General features: G+C 43.4%; 2 protein-coding genes across 3 annotated transcripts in view; one reads left to right on the forward strand and one right to left on the reverse strand.

Moving 5' to 3' along the window:
• Positions 1 to 19,633, forward strand: part of dcxr (dicarbonyl/L-xylulose reductase) — a 49,616-nt gene that overhangs the window by 27,065 nt on the left and 2,918 nt on the right. For both annotated transcript variants that reach the window (XM_068304516.1, XM_068304514.1), the window contains 2 exons: positions 9,667 to 9,731; positions 19,427 to 19,544. In XM_068304516.1, the coding sequence (XP_068160617.1) occupies positions 9,667 to 9,731; positions 19,427 to 19,544 (183 nt within the window). The remainder of the gene's footprint in view (positions 1 to 9,666; positions 9,732 to 19,426; positions 19,545 to 19,633) is intronic.
• rac3b (Rac family small GTPase 3b) overlaps positions 5,544 to 19,633 on the reverse strand; it is a 50,659-nt gene continuing 36,569 nt past the window's right edge. The window contains exon 6 of the mRNA XM_068304518.1: positions 5,544 to 5,762. Coding sequence (XP_068160619.1) covers positions 5,722 to 5,762 — 41 coding nt within the window. The 3' untranslated portion in view covers positions 5,544 to 5,721. The remainder of the gene's footprint in view (positions 5,763 to 19,633) is intronic.

Below are 19,633 nucleotides of genomic sequence, written 5' to 3' on the forward strand. Positions count from 1 at the left end.
GTATTGGTAAACTGAAACACTCCTCTCACATCTTCTTCAGTGATGGTAATTCTGTCTGACGGGGCAGGTATTACAGCCTTGAGTATGTCAGTGCACTTTGAGGAGTTGTCTAATGACTCAAACCTGGCAAAGAACGTGTTTAGGTCACTGGCTAAGGCACATTCATTCTGTCACAATAGGTTTGGTTTGGGGTGACATTCTTGTCATAGATGTCATTGTGTCCCATATCTTTTTGTGATTATTGGAATTGCATCAAGCTCTACAGAGAAATTAATGTAATCATTTGTGAAAGTGGCAATTTTGTCCAATGAACTGTCTCTAAAAGTGTCCCAATCAGTCCAGTCGAGGCATGCTTTTAGTTGTTCCTTGCTTTTGTTTGTCCATGTCCTAACTACCTTCTTCTCAGGCTTTCCTCTTTTTAGTTTTGATTTATAGACTGGAGGGATGCACACAACATTATGATCTGAGGTAAATATAGGCGGCCCAACCCTGCTTCCATAAACTTTTTTAATGTTTACATAGCACTTGTCCAATATATTTTTTCTGGTTGCATCCTGCACATATTGTTCAAATCCTGGCAGCACACTGTCTAGAAAGCGCTGATTCAGATCCCCTAGCACGACTGCTGGTGCTTCTGGGTGCTGTAATTGCAGCTCATTTACGAAGTAAGCGGTGGTTCTTGCTGCTTGTGCAGCTCTTCCTGGTACGTTTCAGGGGAACATAGACAGCAAACAATTTGATGCACACAAACTCACGAGGGAGGTAGAACGGTCATAAAGTCATGCCCACGATCTCCACATTGGGATCGTTGCAAATCCTGGTTTTTATTGAGTAGGCTCAACACCAGAGATCATTTATGTAAACACAAATCCCATTGCAGCCACTTCCCTCTCCTCTGTCCATTTGCAGAGTAAATCCAGGGACTTCATAGAGTGAGTCTGGCTTTGATGGCTTAAACCAGCTTTCAGTGAAAACAAACAGTGATGCATGCCTCATGGAAATCATGACTGTACCTTGTGTATGTCCGTACTGTGGTGATTTTTTTGTGAAGGGATCTCACGTTGGCGAGAACGATAGAGGGTAGTGGTGGGCGGGTGAATGTCTTCCGTAGGCGAACTCAGATGCCCCCCTTCCCACCCCCGTTTTCTCTTCGTTCTATTTCGGATCAGCTCCTCGGGGACATAATCCAACACTGGCGGGTGGATGTGACGCAACCTATTTGTGTTAGGCAACGACAGCAGTTCATCCATGCTTGACGGACGCTTCCAAACGCCAGCTGTCTGTGCTGCTGCCGAGCTGACCCTGAGGCTCAACTGACCCACAGCGTCCACGGAAGTTAATAATCCACAGAAGGATAAGCAGAGCAGGTTCCTGGGCTTTAATCCTACACATCATACACGTAGGGACTTGACACAAATAATTAAACAAGACAACAAAAACTGAAGGCATACATGGCTGGAGCTGGGTCGCAGTGCTGCTGCCGAGCAGCGCACCAGAAGTGGCAGAGAAGGAGATGAAGCAAGATATCCATACCTACATGAGAAAAAAACTGGAACAAAGTCATTGAAAAGGTCAGAGGTCGGCTAGAAAAGTGGAAGTGGCTCTTGCCCAAAATGTCCTTCAGAGGCCAAACTTTGGTAATAAATAACCCGGTCTTATCTACCCTGTGGCACCTGCTGACCTGTGTCGATCCAGCAGTCACTCTCCTGTCTCAGGTACAGAGGGTGTTATTTCTTTTGGGAAAAAATGCACTGGGTTTCACAGAGTGTCCTCTTCCCGCCTCATGCCCTATGCCAGCAGGGATAGGCTCCAGCTCCCCGTGACCCGCTACAGTGGATACAGCGGCAGAAAAAATGGCTAGTGATCTGGACTCATTCCAGCAGGTCTGGGGGTCCAGAGGGTTCTCTGTTCTTGGTGGGGCAGATAACTAGAATAGTCGTTCACTTCCGGATACAAGCACCAAAATTGGCACATATACTCCTTGGGGGTTGGTGTTTTGATAAAACCTGTCAGCCACCAGAAAATTAAAGCTTTTGGCCATTCTTAATGATGGCCGATATTTAATATACAGTATTATGTTGTGATGGAAATTTGTATTGTGTGTGTCTTGATTTGACTCTCATCATGTCACTAGAGAACATGCTTCAAAACCTCTCCATGCAACTGCTGGGCTAAGTCACATCTTAGTTTGTTCGGACACAGATAGGTCACAGCAGGTCACAGCCCATTAAACCAGACGCTGCAGACCCAGTACCCCTCTCTAAGGAGAGGAGATGAAAAGGAGATGGAGACCTGTTTTCAGTCAACTTCTTGTTTTGGTGTATTCCAATGTGTAATAAAGATGTCTCAGTTTTGGTGTAGAAAAGATGTTCTATGGGTGCGTGAAAGCCTCCTACACTGCATTCTCAGGGGTAGTGATGTTTTTCCACAGCTGGGGGTACCACCGAAAGGAGGGGTGCCTGCGAGCTTGAACTGGCCATTCCTGCTCACATACAGGCCTTCTTCAAAGGTATAAAAGGTGAAGCGTTTCATACTCCAGTTAGAGTCAGCTGCGGGTCACGTACGGACGCCCAGCCTGGTTGATGCTACTCAGCCTGGGTTGTGGGCTCTCCTTCTCTGTGTCAAGGTATAAGAGGCGAAGCATATTTCGAATGCCACCATATATTGCCTTAGCTCAACCAAATACTTGTTTGTTTATTGCTATGCTCTGTGGGGAATGAAACTACAAGTTTATTCTAGCATCATAGAATTGTTTCTGTGCTCTGTGGGGAATTAAACTACAAGTTATTCTAGCATCATAGAATTGTTTGTTTGCATTGCTATGCGCTGCAGGGACTAAACGACGCATTTAGTCTAGAGTCATAGAGGTCTTTTGACTTATTGCTTGTTTGTTTGTACTTATTGTTTGTTTGTTTGTATTTCTATGCTCTGCGTGGAATAAATCACACATTATATTCTAGCATCATAGGAGTCTTGTTGATCAATTGTGTGAGTTTTCTGTGTACCCACCTCCTCGGACCTGTATGAAAATATTTCACAAAACATGGCATTTCTTAATAAAATCGAATAAACTATTTGAATAATATTGGTGTCAAATTGTACATTTTCACTATGTAGAATTCAAATTTGGACCCATGGACTTACTCACTGGCTTCCTTGTACCATATAGCCTATCAGTGCTGTGTAATAAGCCCCCACATCAGGTAGCTAGTTTAGATTGTATGTTGTTATGGCATTGTTGGATCACGCTTTGTCTAGTCTCTACCCTTCGACCTGTTTGGCTTGGGTGACCGTGCCAGGACTACAAGACTCCACCAATGTAGCACTTAGGGGTCACGGAGACACGCAAACTGCCACACCATGGTAAGGTGATGATTCCATTGTGGCAGTGTTGGGGGTTTTTTGTCTTTTTTTTTCTTCATTTTATCTTTTTTTTTTAATACATGTAAGCAGTCATTCTAAATCTTGCAGCTGCACAGCAATGTGCAGGTCAGACTAAAGCGGTAGCACTTCAGTTGCATCAATTGCAGAACTCTGACTTTCATCCACACTTGGCTGGTGGCAACTCTCTGCGATGGGCGGGAGGTGTCCACACAGATCTCCTTTGTTGGTCCAACCCCAGTTGGCAGGAGTCTGCATTTCTAGCTGACATATTGTTGACTGACTCCAGATGCAGCCCGCCTGGTAGGCAGCACGCTTGACATGCTGCCTCAGTGCTTACTGGGTTGGAGGTATGGCTTCATACATCCTCTGCTTCCGAGCAAACGTGTCCAACCTTGCATCAACACCTTCAGCTGTGCTGTATCGGTCATACAACATGACTACGAACTTCTCCAAGGTTTCCAATTCTTGATCATTCACTACTGGTGAGTACTGGCTGAGTTTCCTGAAGACATGGGAAACCTCATCACACACATGTAACTAGCTCTGAGAATATCTGTGGGTGGGCATCCTCTTCAGGTGCATGTTCCTTTTCCAGTCTCTTTGTGGCTCTGAGGTATGACTTTTCTCTATTGTACAGGTCTGTTAAGCATGCAACATGGTATTTGAACTCCTGTGCAATAGCATCACCACCACTGAGTCGTGCAAGAAGATTCCCATCATTTAAAGTTTTTTCACATTCATTTAATTTATTGAGATTCATTGTTTTCCCTTGTCTTGTGAGCTCAGACGGTGGGGCTTCATTATCACAGATGAAACACATTTGACATTCAAGTCAGGCTCTGCGCAGCTTGGTATAGCATTCTACTTGCTGACTGCTCTCTGCTGTTCTTTTTCAGCTCTTTTCAGGTTTGTATTATTAAACATAAGGCGACAACTTTGATGATACTGTGCCTTGTTCCTCCTCAGAGTTTGTTCAATATCACCATCACCCATCAAGTCTGGCTGGATCCAGGACAATAGGCATCTGCTTAATTGCATGAAAAACTGGAATATTAGTTGCAAGTATAGTGTAGCCAACATGTTGTTGTAGTTGTTGTGCATGTGGTGACTTGAGCTCTTCACTACTATTCTTCTGGCAAAGACAACACCTGCTCCAATCAGTCTGGACTTTTGTTGTTCCTGGATCTGTATTTGCCATTTTGCTGAATGGTAATCAAGGTGTCACAGTGATAATTATTCATTCATCTTCCAACCCGCTTAATCTGCTAACGCAGGTCGCGGGGTAGCCAGTGCCTATCCTGGCAGTCTCAGGGCGTGAGGCGGGGGACACTCCGGGCACGACGCCAGTGTACCTTTTTTTTGCAGTGTATCAAGGCAGAGGGGTTATCCTTCACCACCTTGCACTCATGCACAATAAGGTATGGGATACAACTAGGTTCGGTAATAAAAATATAAATGACCTCCACGTAGCCTGATGGTTTATTCAGTATCATTTACGTCCCGTGCTATCTGTACACCTTCCAGGTAAGTCCATGAACGAGTCTTGTATATCCCCCTTACCCTTGGCTCACCTCTCCTACACTGGCACACCCTTTCAATTCAGGCACGGCTGGTTAACTAAATATCTATATTAAACTACATGTAATCAAAACTAGCTAACTTATGTGGGGCTCATTAGACAGCATTTGGGACACCAAAGCCATTATTTGGCTAAAACAAACTAATTGCAGTGGACACTAAACCCCATGCTGAGTTTCACAGCAGTGGTGCCACTAGTGTGCCCTGGCTGTGCTTTGACATTTGCTCTGTTGACCAAATCTACTCATTCCACTGCAAGTCTCTCAACCCAAACACACACACACACACACACACACACACACACACACACACACACACACACACACACACACACACACACACACACACACACAGAGGACAGGACAGGAAGATGCTAGACATACTAAACCTTTAACACTACTTTAACACACACATGTATTTTAGCCAAGTCCGATGTAAGATAAAGCTCTAATTTAACAAGATATCAATCAACTTTTATTTATATACTGCTTAATCTCATCGACAGACATTTCAAATTGCTTTAACAAACAGAAAACCAACTGGACCCTCCAGAGCAAGCATAAGCAATGGTGTCAGGGAAAAACTCCCTCGTTCAGGAAGAAACTCGTCTGCTTTGACCGGTTTGGTGAAAAAGAAACAAGTGAGGGATAGAGACAGGGCAAGGAAAGGAGAAAGAGACAGAAAGAGAAGGTGACAGATAGGCCAGATTGAATTTCCAGTCCATATTGTGCTGTTCTTGCTGAAGTGGGGGTGGGATTTCTAGGCCTTTGGACTTGCTGTCTTCCATGCTTGTTCCCCACCTGTTGAGCAGAAGTACAAACACAGCGTCAGTATCTTGCAAATGAAGAGTATGATTTAATGTTAAGGGCAAATTAGAAAAGCAGAGAAAGGGAAATCGCAAAAGCTCCAAAGTAACCCCCTTTAACGGGAGAGACGGAGAAGAATACCCTCAGCAGCCTCGGCATATAGGAGCTTATCTAGTACAAACTATGTTATTTATAATTGTAGGCTCCATCAAAGAGGTGAGTTTTTAGTTTACTCTTGAATAAGCTAAGATTTCTGCCCCCCAGACCGAGGCCGGGAGATCATCCAGAGTAAAGAAGCCAGATAGCTAAAGCTCATGCATTCTCAGATCGAAGAGTCCTGGGAGGGCTTTTCACAGTGAAAGTCTTTATATGTGATCATGAGGATTCTGAATTTTATTCTAGATTTAATGGGGAGCCAATGTAAGAATGCTGGGACAGGAGAGATGTACTCTCTCCTCCCAGTTTGAGTCAGTATGTGGCCAGCTGCATTCTGAACTAACTGATGAGTCCTAATGGAGTAGCTTGAACAGCTCAACAATAATCACTCCTAAGTTCCTGACATCATTCGTAGAGGATAGAGCAATGTTATCCAAATGAATTGCAGTGTTAGAAAAATCATCTCTAAGATGCTTAGGCCCAATAATAATAAATTCAGTTTGGTTACTGTTCAACGTTAAGAAATAGTGAAGCATCCAGGATTTAATATCCCTGAGGCAGGTCTTTAATTTGATTGGAGACCTGCCTCAGTGTTTTGTGAAAAAATTTGCAGGTCCGCCGGAGGTAGGTACACAGAAAAACTCACACAATAAATCGGACAGAAAACTGCTATGATGCTATAATAAATGAATGGTTTATTTCCCGCAGAGCATAGAGCAAACAAACAACAAATACTGAGCAGCAAACAGTAGATAATATACAACTATGATGCGAGAATAAACTGGTAGCTACATCCTCCACAAAGAACCGCTGGAGTAAGCTCGTAGTTTCATTCCCCACAGAGCATAGTAATGACAACTATGATGCTAGAATAAACTGGTAGCTACATCCTCCACAAAGAACCGCTGGAGTAAGCTTGTAGTTTCATTCCCCACAGAGCCTAGTAATGTACTTTGAGTCCCAGGACCCCCTATGATGCTAGAACAAATGTGTCGTTCATTCCCTCCACAGAGCATAGGACAGTACCCACAAATTCTTTGGTTGAGCTAAAGCATTCCAAATGTGCTCAGTCAATTACCTTGACACATGAATTGGAGAGCTCAACGATCCAGGTAGAGTAGCATCAACTGTGCTGGGCGTTCATATGCAACCCGCAGCTGACTCTAACATTGCGCCGGAAACCCTCTACTTTTATACGCCTGAATAAACAATGCACCACACTGTCTGAGGAAGACGGGGTTTCTCAGACAGTGTGGGGAAGCCCTCGCTACACCTGGGAAGGCAGTGTAGGAGGCATTCAAATACCCCGAGAAAAACATCTTTATCAGGCGACCTTGCACACTGGAATGGACCAAAACAACTTAACTGAGCAGAGTTGCCTGAGAACAGGCCTCTCTATTCTCTTCAAATCCACACAGGTGAAATTCCCATTACACTGAGGGACATTGGTTGGTTGGATTCATTTGTTTTAATTGATAAATAGAATTGTGTATCGTCTGCATAACAGTGAAAATTAATTCTTGTAATGTTTCCCAATGGTAAAATATATAAATTAAACAAAATTGGCCCCAGAACAGATCCTTGAGGCACTCCACATGTAAGAGTCTCTCGATCTGAAGATTAATTATTTACATGGACAAACTGAAATGAGATGTGTTACACAGAGACTGAGATCTCAGAGGTGGACTCGTCCATCACTCAAGCTGAAGTCACCAAGGTGTTTGCCAAACTCCTCGGTGGCAAAGCACCGGGGGTGGATGAGATTCGCCCTGAGTACCTCAAGTCTCTGGATGTGCTGGGAATTTCATGGTTGACACCTCTCTGTAACACCGCATGGCAGTCGGGGACAGTACCTCTGGATTGACAGACCGGGGCGGTGGTCCCTCTTTTCAAAAAGGGGGACCAGAGGTTGTTTTCCAACTACAGGGGGATCACACACCTCAGTCTCCCTGGGAAAATCTATCCAGGGTACTGGAGAGGAGGATTAGACCTATAGTCGAACTGCGGATTCAGGAGGAACTGTGCGGTTTTTGTCCCGGTCGTGGAACACTGGACCACCTCTAAACCGTCCATTGAGTGCTCGAGGGTTCCTGGGAGTTTGCCCAACCAGTCCACATGTGTTTTGATGATCTGGAGAAAGCATTTGATTGTCTCCCTCATGGTATCTTGTGGGGAGTGCTTCGGGAGTATGGGGTCCGGGGCCCTTTGCTGAGAGATGTCCGGTCCATGTGTGACCGAAGCCAGAGCTTGGTTCGCATTGCCGGCAGTAAATCAGGCCTGTTCCAGGTGCATGTTGGACTCCGGCAGGGTTGTCATCTGTCACCGGTTCTGTTCATAATCTCTATGGACAGAATTTCTAGGCACAGCCAGGATCCAGAGGGAGTCCGGTTTGGGGACCAATCGATTTCATCTCTGCTTTTTGCAGACGATGTTGTCCTGTTGGCCTCATCAAACCTGGACCTTCAGCGTGCACTGGGACGGTTTGCAGCTGACTGTGAAGCGAGTGGGATGAGCACCTCTAAATCCGAGGCCATGGTACTCGACCGTAAAAGGGTAGTGTACCCTTTTCAGGTCAGTGGAGAGTCCTTGCGCCAAGTGGAGGATTTCAAGTATCGTGGGGTCTTTTCTCACGAGTCGGGGAAGAATGGAATGCGAGATTGACAGACGGATCTGTGCAGCTTCTGCAGTGATGCAGCCGCTGCATACAGTAGGTCTGTAAGAAGGAGCTGGGTTGCAAGACGAAGCTCTCAATTTACCGGTCAATCTACGTTCCTACTCTCACCTATGGTCATGAGCTTTGGGTCATGACCGAAAGGACAAGATCCCAAATACAAGCGGCTGAAATGAGTTTCCTCCGTAGAGTGGCAGGGTGCACCCTTAGAGATAGGGTGAGGAGCTCAGTAACCAGGGAGGAGCTCGAAGTAGAGCCGCTGCTCCTCCGCCTCGAGTGGAGCCAGCTGGGGTGGCTTGGGCATCTGTTCCTGACGCCTCCAGGACATCTCCCCGGGGAGGTGTTCCAGGCATGTCCTACTGGGAGGAAACCTTGAAGAAGATCGAGGGGACACTGGAGGGACTATGTCTCTCGGCTGGCCTGGGAACGCCTTGGGCTCCCCCCGGAGGAGCTGGAGGAGGTGTCTGGGGGGAGGGAAGTATGGGCATCCCTGCTGAGACTGTTGCCCCCGCGAACCGGCACCGTATAAGCGGTTGTTGATGGATGGATGGATGGATGGAGATTAGACTGCACTTCTTTATACAATGACATGGATGCACAAAATACGGTACATCTTCAAAAGCTAGAAAGCTGAGCTTTTGTAGCAGGTGTTGATCGTATCTTGTGAAGGAATGTGCAAGTAATTAATCTACAGTTCAACAAGAGGACAAAGTGTGTGGGTGTGTGTGTGTGGGATAAATCCTGTGGAAGGGGTTCACATAAAGATCTTCTAAACCTAAAGGTTAAAAGGTTTAGATAATGTTTACTTCAGGTTTCCTGTGCAGTAAAACTTGGCAATAAACCTGAACAACAATCCTAAAGGTGAGCTAATGGTTAAAGGGTTTTAAATGCTATTCACTTATAAAGACCTGGACAGTGAAACTGATATTCTTTCACTCTTTAGATTTCACTTTAAAATAGTATTTTGTGGGTCATGCTACAGACAGGGATCCAGAAAGGGTTGGACTGAAGTAACCATGTTTTTATTCTGTTGCACTGATGCTGCTTTTGTGTTCTGTTGTAATTTTTCAGGTGCCACCAAAGGAGCCCTGGACATGCTGACTAAAGTGATGGCTCTTGAGTTAGGACCCCACCAGGTATGCTTATACTTAAAATATGTGACTTCGGTCCCATATTATTGCTCTTTAGATTTTACAGTGAACTACTGAATTTTCTTTTCATTGTAGTAGCATGTAACAAGCACTAGTATGTACTGCATTGCATCAGGAAGCCATATTGATGTTTTTAAGTTAAAGACAATGGATCTTGCTGTTGAAGTAGGAAATAGAGTGGCTGCACATAAGTTTGGCATCAGTGAATTGATGGTGAGATGTTGGAGAACAGTAACAATGTTTTACTGCCATGTTTCAGGCATTGTTCTGAAAAAAGTGGTAATTAGAAATTTTTAAATAAGCTTTGGTGTTGTACATGGCTGTGTGATACAAATTTGGAAATGAAAAGATGTTTGGATATCGGTTTTTAGTTTGATAATTGTTCAGGTGATCTATCTGTCAACAGAGATAAAAAATTAATTAAAGTCTCCATCATTCACTGCATTGTCAGCAATCCAATGAGAAAACAAGGAAAAAGCATGGAAAATTAAGTAATTACACTGTATGTTCATAAGTGATACCACCTGGCCATGAAGATAGTCAGAAGGCATTACATATCTTCAGGACTTATCAGAAATAGATAGCACATTGGACAGAGGTCCACACTTATTTATTTAAAAAGCAACTCCTCTGCTCCTCCCCTTTCTTGTAAAGCTAATAAATACCTATCCCACTCAATCCCTCTTGAACTTTAAGTTTTCAATATTAGTAGTGTTTCTTGTAGAAACGCTGTATGAACATGTTACTCTTTTGAAAATATTTGAAGATTTTTATCCCCCTTATTTGGATTGTACTGTATATACCTCCTGTGTTCAAGCTGCACATTTTAAAAGACTAAAAATAGTTACGGCCAAAGAACTACAACATCATCTTGGTGCAGATTGTGCAACTGTGCATCGTTCAAAAATACAGCATGCTTTGCGCAAGGATAACCTGAACAGGACAATGATGTGGAAGAAGCCTTCAGGGATGCAAAAACACATTTGGACAAGCCAGCTTCATTTTGCAATAAGGTGGTGCAGACTGATAAAACAATGATAGAGTTATTTGTCATAACAAGGAAGAATTTCTGCATGTTTTACTGGTGTATATAATGAATTGTGCATTAATGTAACCTTTTTCAAGGAACAAAACCGAGACAGTCCATGAATGAACATGAAATGACCTACCTGCAAATCAGTGGGACTTCTGCTGTTGTTATTTAGAGACCAGTTCAGATATGCGTGGCTTCACCTTGGCAAGTGCTACTCTGATGTCATTTTCACAGCAAAGTCTGTTTCTGTTGTTTTCCATCAGCTTAAGGAAGCGTTTCTTTATTTTTGCTAGAGTTGCTCAACTTGACGTTGCAAGTCATGCAGAACGCGGACTCCCATCATGTTCCATTATACAGTACATGTAAATTCATGTTGCACATATTCGTCCGACAACTTTCATTTTTTGCTCAATATACAGTAGTTACTATGTATTAAAATATTAAAAAAGCAATTAGATGACGTACCATCATGCATAAATCAACTACTGAGTGTGCAAAATCCCATGTAGCACAAGTTGATTGCAAGGCTAATTGATGTAGTGTGATCACCTGCAGCCAGTGATGGGTAAGGAGGGTGTGTCATCACAAATTGACACGATGTGTCAAACGTACGCAGTGATTCGTGCATGTTTGGCAAAAACACCCGACACATCGTGTCCAGTGTTTTGTCTTGACCTCTGTCTCCGCCGAACACCTGAGACCGACTCACCAAACTCCTAGGGTTCAATCGAACCCAGGTTGAGAACCACTGCTCTAGACCAAATAACATCGCTGGTCTCAACAGTTTTGTACACCTTTCCTTACATTTTAGCTGAAACTCTTCTATCACACATCACACCTGACACTTTTCTCCACCTGTTCCATCCTGCCTGTACACGCTTCTTCACCTCTTTTCCACCCTCTCCATTGCTCTGGACTGTTGACCCTAAGTACTTAAAATCCTCCACCGTCTTTATCTCTTCTCCCAGTAACTTCACTCTTCCACTTGGGTCCCTCTCATTCACACACATGTACTCTGTCTTACTGCGGCCAACCTTCTTTCCTCTCCTTTTCAGGACAAACCTCCACCTCTCTAGCTTCTCCTCCACCTGTTCCCTGCTCTCACTGCAGATCACAATGTCATCTGCAAACATCATTGACCATGGAGATTCCTGTTTAACCTCATCTGTCAGCCTGTCCATCACCATAGCAAACAAGAAGGGGCTCAGAGCTGATCCCTGATGCAGTCCCACCCCCACCTTGAACTCCTCTGTCACACCTACAGCACACCTCACCACTGTCTTACAGTCCTCATACATGTCCTGCACCACTCTAACATACTTCTCTGCCACTCCAGACTTCCTCATACAATACCACAGTTCCTCTCTAGGCACCCTGTAATAAGCTTTCTCCAGATCTACAAAAACACAATGCAGCTCTGTTTGGCCTTCTCTGTACTTCTCTATCAACATTCTCAAAGCAAATACTGCATCTTCTTGGCATGAGACCATACTGCTGCTCACAGATGCTCACATCTGCCCTTAGTCTAGCTTCAACTACTCTTTCCCATAACTTCATTATATGGCTCATCAGCTTTAATCCTCTGGAGTTGCCACAACTCTGCACATCTCCTTTGTTCTTAAAAAAGGACACCAGCACACTTCTCCTCCATTCCTCTGGCATCTTCTTACTATCTAAGTTATTGTTGAACAACCCAGTCAGAAACTCTACTGCCACCTCTCCTAGACACTTCCAGGTATGGAAGGACCTCAGGTATGGAAGTGTCGTCAGGACCGACTTTCCACTCTTCATCCTCTTCAATGCCCTTCTCAATTCATCCTGACCAATCTTTGCTAGTTCCTGGTCCACAACAGGCTCCTCTTCTTGTCTTTGTTCTCTCTCATTTTCCTTGTTCATCAACTCTTCAAAGTACTCGTTCCATCTTCCCATCACACTACTGGCACCTGTTAATACACTTCCATCCCTATCCTTAATCACCCTAACCTACTGCATGTCCTTCCCATCTCTGTCTCTCTGTCCTGCCAACCTGCATAGATCAGTCCCTCCCTCCTTACTGTCCAACCTAGCATACAAATTATCATAAGCCCCTTGTTTGGCCTTTGCCACCTCTACCTTCGCCTTATGCTGCATCTCCCTGTACTCCTGTCTACTCTCCTCAGTCCTCTCAGTGTCCCACTTCTTCTTAGCTAATCACTTTCTCTGTATACACTCCTGTACTTCCTCATTCCACCACCAAGTCTCCCTGTCTACCGAGTACTCTACCGAGTACCTGTTTCTTTGATCACATTAGCTGTAGTTGTCCAGTCATCTGGAAGCACCTCCTGACCACCCAGAGCCTGTTTTAACTCCTTCCTAAAAGTAATACAACACTCTTCCTTTTTTAGCTTCCACCATTTCGTCTTCTGCTCTACCTTTGCCCTCTTCATCTTCCTCACCACCAGAGTCATCCTACACACCACCATCCTATGCTGTTTGGCTACACTCTCGCCTACCACTACTTTGCAGTCACTGATCTCCTTCAGATTACATTGTCTACACAAGACGTAGTCTAACTGTGAGCTCCTACCTCCACTCTTATAGGTCACCCTATGTTCCTGCCTCTTCTGGATGAAAGTATTCACTATAACCATTTCCATCCTTTTTGCAATGTAAACTACCATCTGCCCTTCTGTGTTCCTCTCCTGGATACCAAACCTGCCCATCACCACCTCATCACCCCTGTTTCCTGCACCAACATGTCCATTGAAGTCTGAAGCAATGACAACTCTCTCACTTCTAGGCATGCTCTGCATCACTTCATCGAAGTCCAACCAGAATTTCTCCTCATCCAGCTCACATCCTACCTGTGGAGCATACCCACCAACAACATTGAAAATCACACCTTCGATTTCTAGCTTCAGATTCATCACTCTATCTGACACTCTTTTTACCATTCCTGACAAACTCCTCCTTCAAGATAACTCCATTTATTTTCCTATTTACACCCTGATAAAACAACTTGAACCCTACTCCTAAACTTCTAGCCTTGCTACCTTTCCACATGGTCTCTTGGACACACAGTATGTCTACCTTCTTCCTCTGCATCATGTCAGCCTAGTCTCTACCTTTTCCTGTCATAGTCCCAAACATTCAATGTCCCTACTCTCAGTCCTGTACTCTTAGCGTTCCTCTTCTCTCTCTTCTCTCTTCCTAGGAACACATTTTCCTCCTCTCCTTATTCGACCAACAGTAGTCCAATTTCCACTGGAACCCTGTAGGTCACAGCACCGCTGGTGGTCGTTGTTAACCCGGGCCTCGACTGATCCGGTATGGCAGTCATAGGTTTGATTCGCACATTTGGTTTGGCAAAAGTTTTATGTCGGATGCTCTTCCTGACACAACCCCTCTGTATTTATCTGGCCTTGGGACCTGCACAATAAAACACTGGCTTGTGCCCTCTTGCGGCTACAGGGTAATAGACGGGGTAACGACAGGGTAATAAACAGGGTAAGAGACATGGGTCAACTTCTAACCCCTTCTAACCCAACCCCTTCTAACTATAACCCCGTCTAACCCCTTCTAACCCTAACGCCCTCTAACCCCTTCTAACCCCTCCTAACCCTAGCCCCTTCTAACTCCTTCTCATCTCTAACAATTCTAACCCACTCATCTCCTCCCATTTCCCTTCATCACTTCTGTTTTGTAGATTCTGCAAACGATGAGCACAAAAACACCAAAATAACAGGAGTGAATGTCAGGACTGTTAATGACAGGACTGCATCTGTGTGTGTGTGTGTGTGTGTGTGTGTGTGTGTGTGTGTGTGTGTGTGTGTGTGTGTGTGTGTGTGTGTGTGTGTGTGTGTGTGTGTGTGTGTGTGTGTGTGTGTGTGTGTGTGTGTGAATGAATCCCTTTTGACATCTGATGTGGAGCAGAAACGGTTCTGTTTTATTGAAGAGCTTTTGAATTCATGTTTTCCTTAGTGGAGTTTTCAGGCATGTTGTTCAGAGGTGACTAATCATGACACGTTTACTGAAGCAGTAAATGCGTGTTGAGTTAGGACTGTTCTGTAATCAGGGATGGGAGGTTTTCTGTTTAATTCTCACTCATGATATAATTTGTTTTGTTTGGAGAAATTCCTGATTCAAACTGACGATTGCACAAAAAAAAAAAGTTTTTCTTCAAAAAAGAGCTGAAGAAACATACAAAACAGTTTTGCAAAACTAACATGACGTTAGCTAACAACCTGCTAACACCAAACAACTAACATCAGCTTAGATAACTAAAGTAAAATAAAAAGAAAAGCCATCGACGTCGACAGAGAGACCTGACATTGGCTCAATTACATCAAGTCAGTCAAATCTTCATTTGGCTGCATGCAGTGTTACCGAAGAATTCAAAACAAACTTAAAATCAGCTTAGTCGTGTCACGTCTTGATTAAAATTAAATTAAACATGAATGGGTTCCCTTCTCTAGCTGCTGAAAAATACAATAAAGTTGTTGTTGCTCTTGTTCTCGTGTTTATTTACCTGAGTCAGGTGTATTATATGTAGATTATTGCTCCTTCTGCATGAGAACTTATGTTCAGTCAATGATGATCCTTTTTACAATTTGAATTTTAACCACTTACCTGAATCAACTCAATGTCCAAAACTTTTTGTTTTGAGATCCCAATTTTGCTGAGTGCCCTGAAAAAGATGTGTTCCAACTCTTCATTTTCGACATCAAATAGAAAAAGAAGTATATTTTATTAATCCCACAAGGGGAAATTACATTGTCACTCAGTACATTCTGTGTTAGTTTTTAACAGTATACAGGCCCTCTGAACACAGCACACAAGGTGGGCTGTAAGCATGCAGTTAAACACACACAACAAACTACACACTTTGGGAGGCAGAGTGACAAGCAGCGGCTGCCGGAATGCGCCCCAAATTGAGCAGCTTGTAGGGGGGACGGCGCCTTGCTCAATGGCGCCTCGCTCAATGGCGCCTCGGCAGTGGCTGGGAGGTGAGCTGACACCTCCCACCGTCAGCTCACACTCCAGTGATATCATGGCGGGAGCGGGATTCGATCCAACGATGGCTGGGTGATCTGTCTTCAAGACACCCAGATTATTGTTCAGGTGAACACCCAGGTACTTGTACGAGGATAATGTCACTTTCATAATGTCAAATGTCAAAATCTTGGACAAATTTCACTAATTCTTTGATATGCAGATACCTGGAGAGTCAGCTCTCATGTCACCACCAACTATAACTTGGCTCTCCTAACTGAGCAATTGTGGCATTAAGTCTTGCAAGCTTTTCAAGTGGTGAATGACTGCGGGCTCAATAACAGATCTGGCATGCTGGCGAAATGTGTCACATTTAAAATGTTGAAGATTCATGGCCTTGAAGACCTGTTGGAAGGACAGTTTTCTTTTTATATGATGCATGTAACTTAATCAGGCATAAGCTATATTCAGAGAAGTTATTTGAGTTGAGGGGAATGCCATAGCATATTATTTACCTGTGCAGTTTTTATAAAGGTAGCTCCACTGAGGTACACAGCTGCCGCGCAAATTGTTTTCTTCTTGCTAGGGGGACGTAACAGAAAATAATCTAGATGCACTGGGCTAGTCCAACATGCGCACACACGTGTATTGGAGTGTGTGTATGCGAGCGTCAACACGATGGGGCAGGTTAGGAGACATTAAGGACAGCTACAAATACCTTGGAATCCCACAGGCTAATGGCAATCATGAGGAGGCCGCAAAGAAGTCATCCACAGCCAAATACCTCCATAGAGTAAGGCAAGTCCTGAGAAGTCAGCTGAATGGTAAGAACAAGGTCTGAGCCATCAACATGTATGCACTGGCAGTCATCAGATACCCTGCTGGGATCATAAGCTGGCCAAAGTAGGAGATAGAAGCCATAGATATCAAGTCAAGAAAGCTCCTCACCATGCATGGAGGGTTTCACCCCACGTCCAGCACCCTGAGGCTGTACACTAAGCGGAAAGAGGGAGGCCGAGGACTAGTGAGCATCAGGGCCACTGTCCAGAATGAAACTTGGAAAATCCAAGAGTACATCCGGAAGATGGCCCCAAAAGGTGAACTGCTCAGTGAATGCCTTAGACAGCAGAAACCTGAGGAGGAGGAGGAGGAGACAACATGGAGGGACAAGCCCCTACACGTCATGTACAGTTGTATTCAAAATAATAGTAGTCCAACATGAATAACCTGTTTTTGGCAAATTATTTACCAGTTGCTGTAGTAGGATCATAGAAAACCAACAGAGCCAACATTCATGATATGTATGCTCCTGAGTCTGTGTAATTGAATAATGAATTGAAGGGGCGTGTTCAAAAAAATAGCAGTGTGGAGTTCAATTAGTGAAGTCATTCAATCTGTGAAAAAACAGGTGTCAATCAGGTGGCCCTTATTTAAAGATGAAGCCGGCACATGTTGCTCATGCATTTCTCTCTGAAAACCTGAGAAAAATGGGTCGTTCCAGACATTGTTCAGATGAAAAACGTACTTTGATTAAAATGTTGATTAGTGAAGAGAAAACGTATAAAGAAGTGCAGAAAATGATGGGCTGCTCGGCTAAAATGATCTCCAATGCTTTAAAATGGAAAGCAAAACCAGAGAGACGCGGAAGAAAACGGAAGACTACCATTCGAATGAATCGAAGAATAGCCAGAATGGCGCAGACAATTTGTCAGATGACCGCCAAACACTGAATTCAAACCACAGTACACTCTGAAGACAGTGAAGCATGGTGGTGCAAGCAACATGATATGGGGATGTTTCTTTTACTATGGTGTCAGGCCTATTTATCGCATACCAGGGATCATGGATCAGTTTGGATACATCAGAATACTTGAGGTCATGTTGCCTTATGCTGAAGAGGAAATGCCCTTGAAATGGGTGTTTCAACAAGACAATGACCCCAAGCACACCAGTAAGCGAGCAGCTTCTTGGTTCCAGACCAACAAAATTAAAGTCATGGAGTGGACAGCCCAATCCCCGGACCTTAAACCGATAGAAAAATTGTGGGGTGACATTAAAAATGCTGTTTCTGAGGTAAAACCAAGAAATGCAAAGGAATTATGGAACGTTGCTAAATCATTCTGGGCTGGAATACTTGTTCACAGATGCCAGAAGTTGGTCGACTCCATGCAACACAGATGTGAAGCGGTTCGCAGAAACAGTGGCTATACAACTAAATATTATTTTAGTGATTAATAGGAATGCTGAATCCTGGATATTTTTCAGTTTATACAGTAAATATTTGATTTGTTGTAAAGTAAAATGCAGACACTTCTATTTTTTTGAACAGCCCGATATTCATTTGTCTTCATTTTCTGTAAAGTAATTAAAGAATTTCTGCTTTTTTCTTCATGTTTTGATTTAGAATATAACGTGCAGTGTTGCCAATGCATGGAAATAAAAACCATTATAAGGATTTTGGGCTTTACTCAATTTTTTAAAGAGACTGCCATTATTTTGAACACAACTGTACCACCGTCAGATACAGGAACTGGCTGATATCAAGACCTACCAATGGCTGGATGAAGCCGGACTGATAGACAGCACAGAGGCACTGATCATGGCAGCACGAGAACAGGCCCTTAGTACAAGAGGAATAGAGGTCAGTAGATCTGACCCAAGGTGCAGGCTATGTAAAGAAGCCTTAGAGACAGTCCAGCATGTGGTAGCAGTGTGTAAGATGCTAGCCGGGTCAGCATACATGGAGAGGCACAAGTAGCTGTGATAGTGTACAGCACATGTGTCAAACTCAAGGCCCGGGGGCCAAATGAGGCCCGCCACATCATTTTATGTGGCTCATGAGAGCATAAAAAGTCAGAGTGTCTAAAAATAAATACATTAAAAGGGTTCTTTAACAAAAAGTACATTTCCCACAATGCAGTATTTCAGCTCATGTTAACTCTGACAAAAACATTTTGAACAAATTTGAATGTCCTAACTTGTGTTTGATGTTATTCTTCTTTATTCATTGGATTGTTAGATCCTTAATTGATGGAGTTCTGTGGGTTCAATGACCTGACAAATTAAAAGGATTTATTTTATAACAGAGAAAAAAGAAAACTGATGTGGCCCTCAGTAAAAATGAGTTTAACACCCCTGGTGTACAGGAACATCTGTATCCAGTATGGACCAGAAGTACCCAAATCCAAATGGTATATACCACCAAAGGCGGTTGAGAACAACAAGGCTAAGAGCCTGTGGGACTTCAGCTTCCAGACTGACGAACAGTATTGAAATAAATAGTGTGTCAGAGAATTTCGTTTTTGCAGGTGGTTCCTGGAACGCATCAACCTTGAGTAACGACGTTAATGCGTTATATATATACAGTATATATATATATATATATATATATATATATATATATATATATATATATACTGTATATATATACAATATATATATATATATATATTTATACTGTATATATATATACTGTATATATATATATATATATATATACTGTATATATATATATACTGTATATTAGAAAAAGCATGACTGGAAAAATAATTGCCCCATAATCTTTGATGTTTAAGAACATTTGAAAATCTTTAATACCAGTTACATGAAATAAAATTAAAATGTTAGATTGTTAGATGGTGTCAGTACTATTCTGACATATTAATTTTCTTATCAGATACGTGTGAACAGTGTGAACCCCACAGTGGTGATGACAGAGATGGGGCGCATGGCTTGGAGCGACCCTGACAAAGCCAATCCCGTGCTGTCCCGTGTCCCCCTCGGCCGCTTTGCAGGTAATTTACCTAACATCTTCCAGGGATCAATAGTGTATTCTCATTCTGAATGTGATTATTTCTATTGACTATATGCACATACTGTTGAC

Source organism: Antennarius striatus, chromosome 20, assembly GCF_040054535.1.
Source record: "Antennarius striatus isolate MH-2024 chromosome 20, ASM4005453v1, whole genome shotgun sequence".
Classification (NCBI taxonomy): domain Eukaryota; kingdom Metazoa; phylum Chordata; class Actinopteri; order Lophiiformes; family Antennariidae; genus Antennarius; species Antennarius striatus.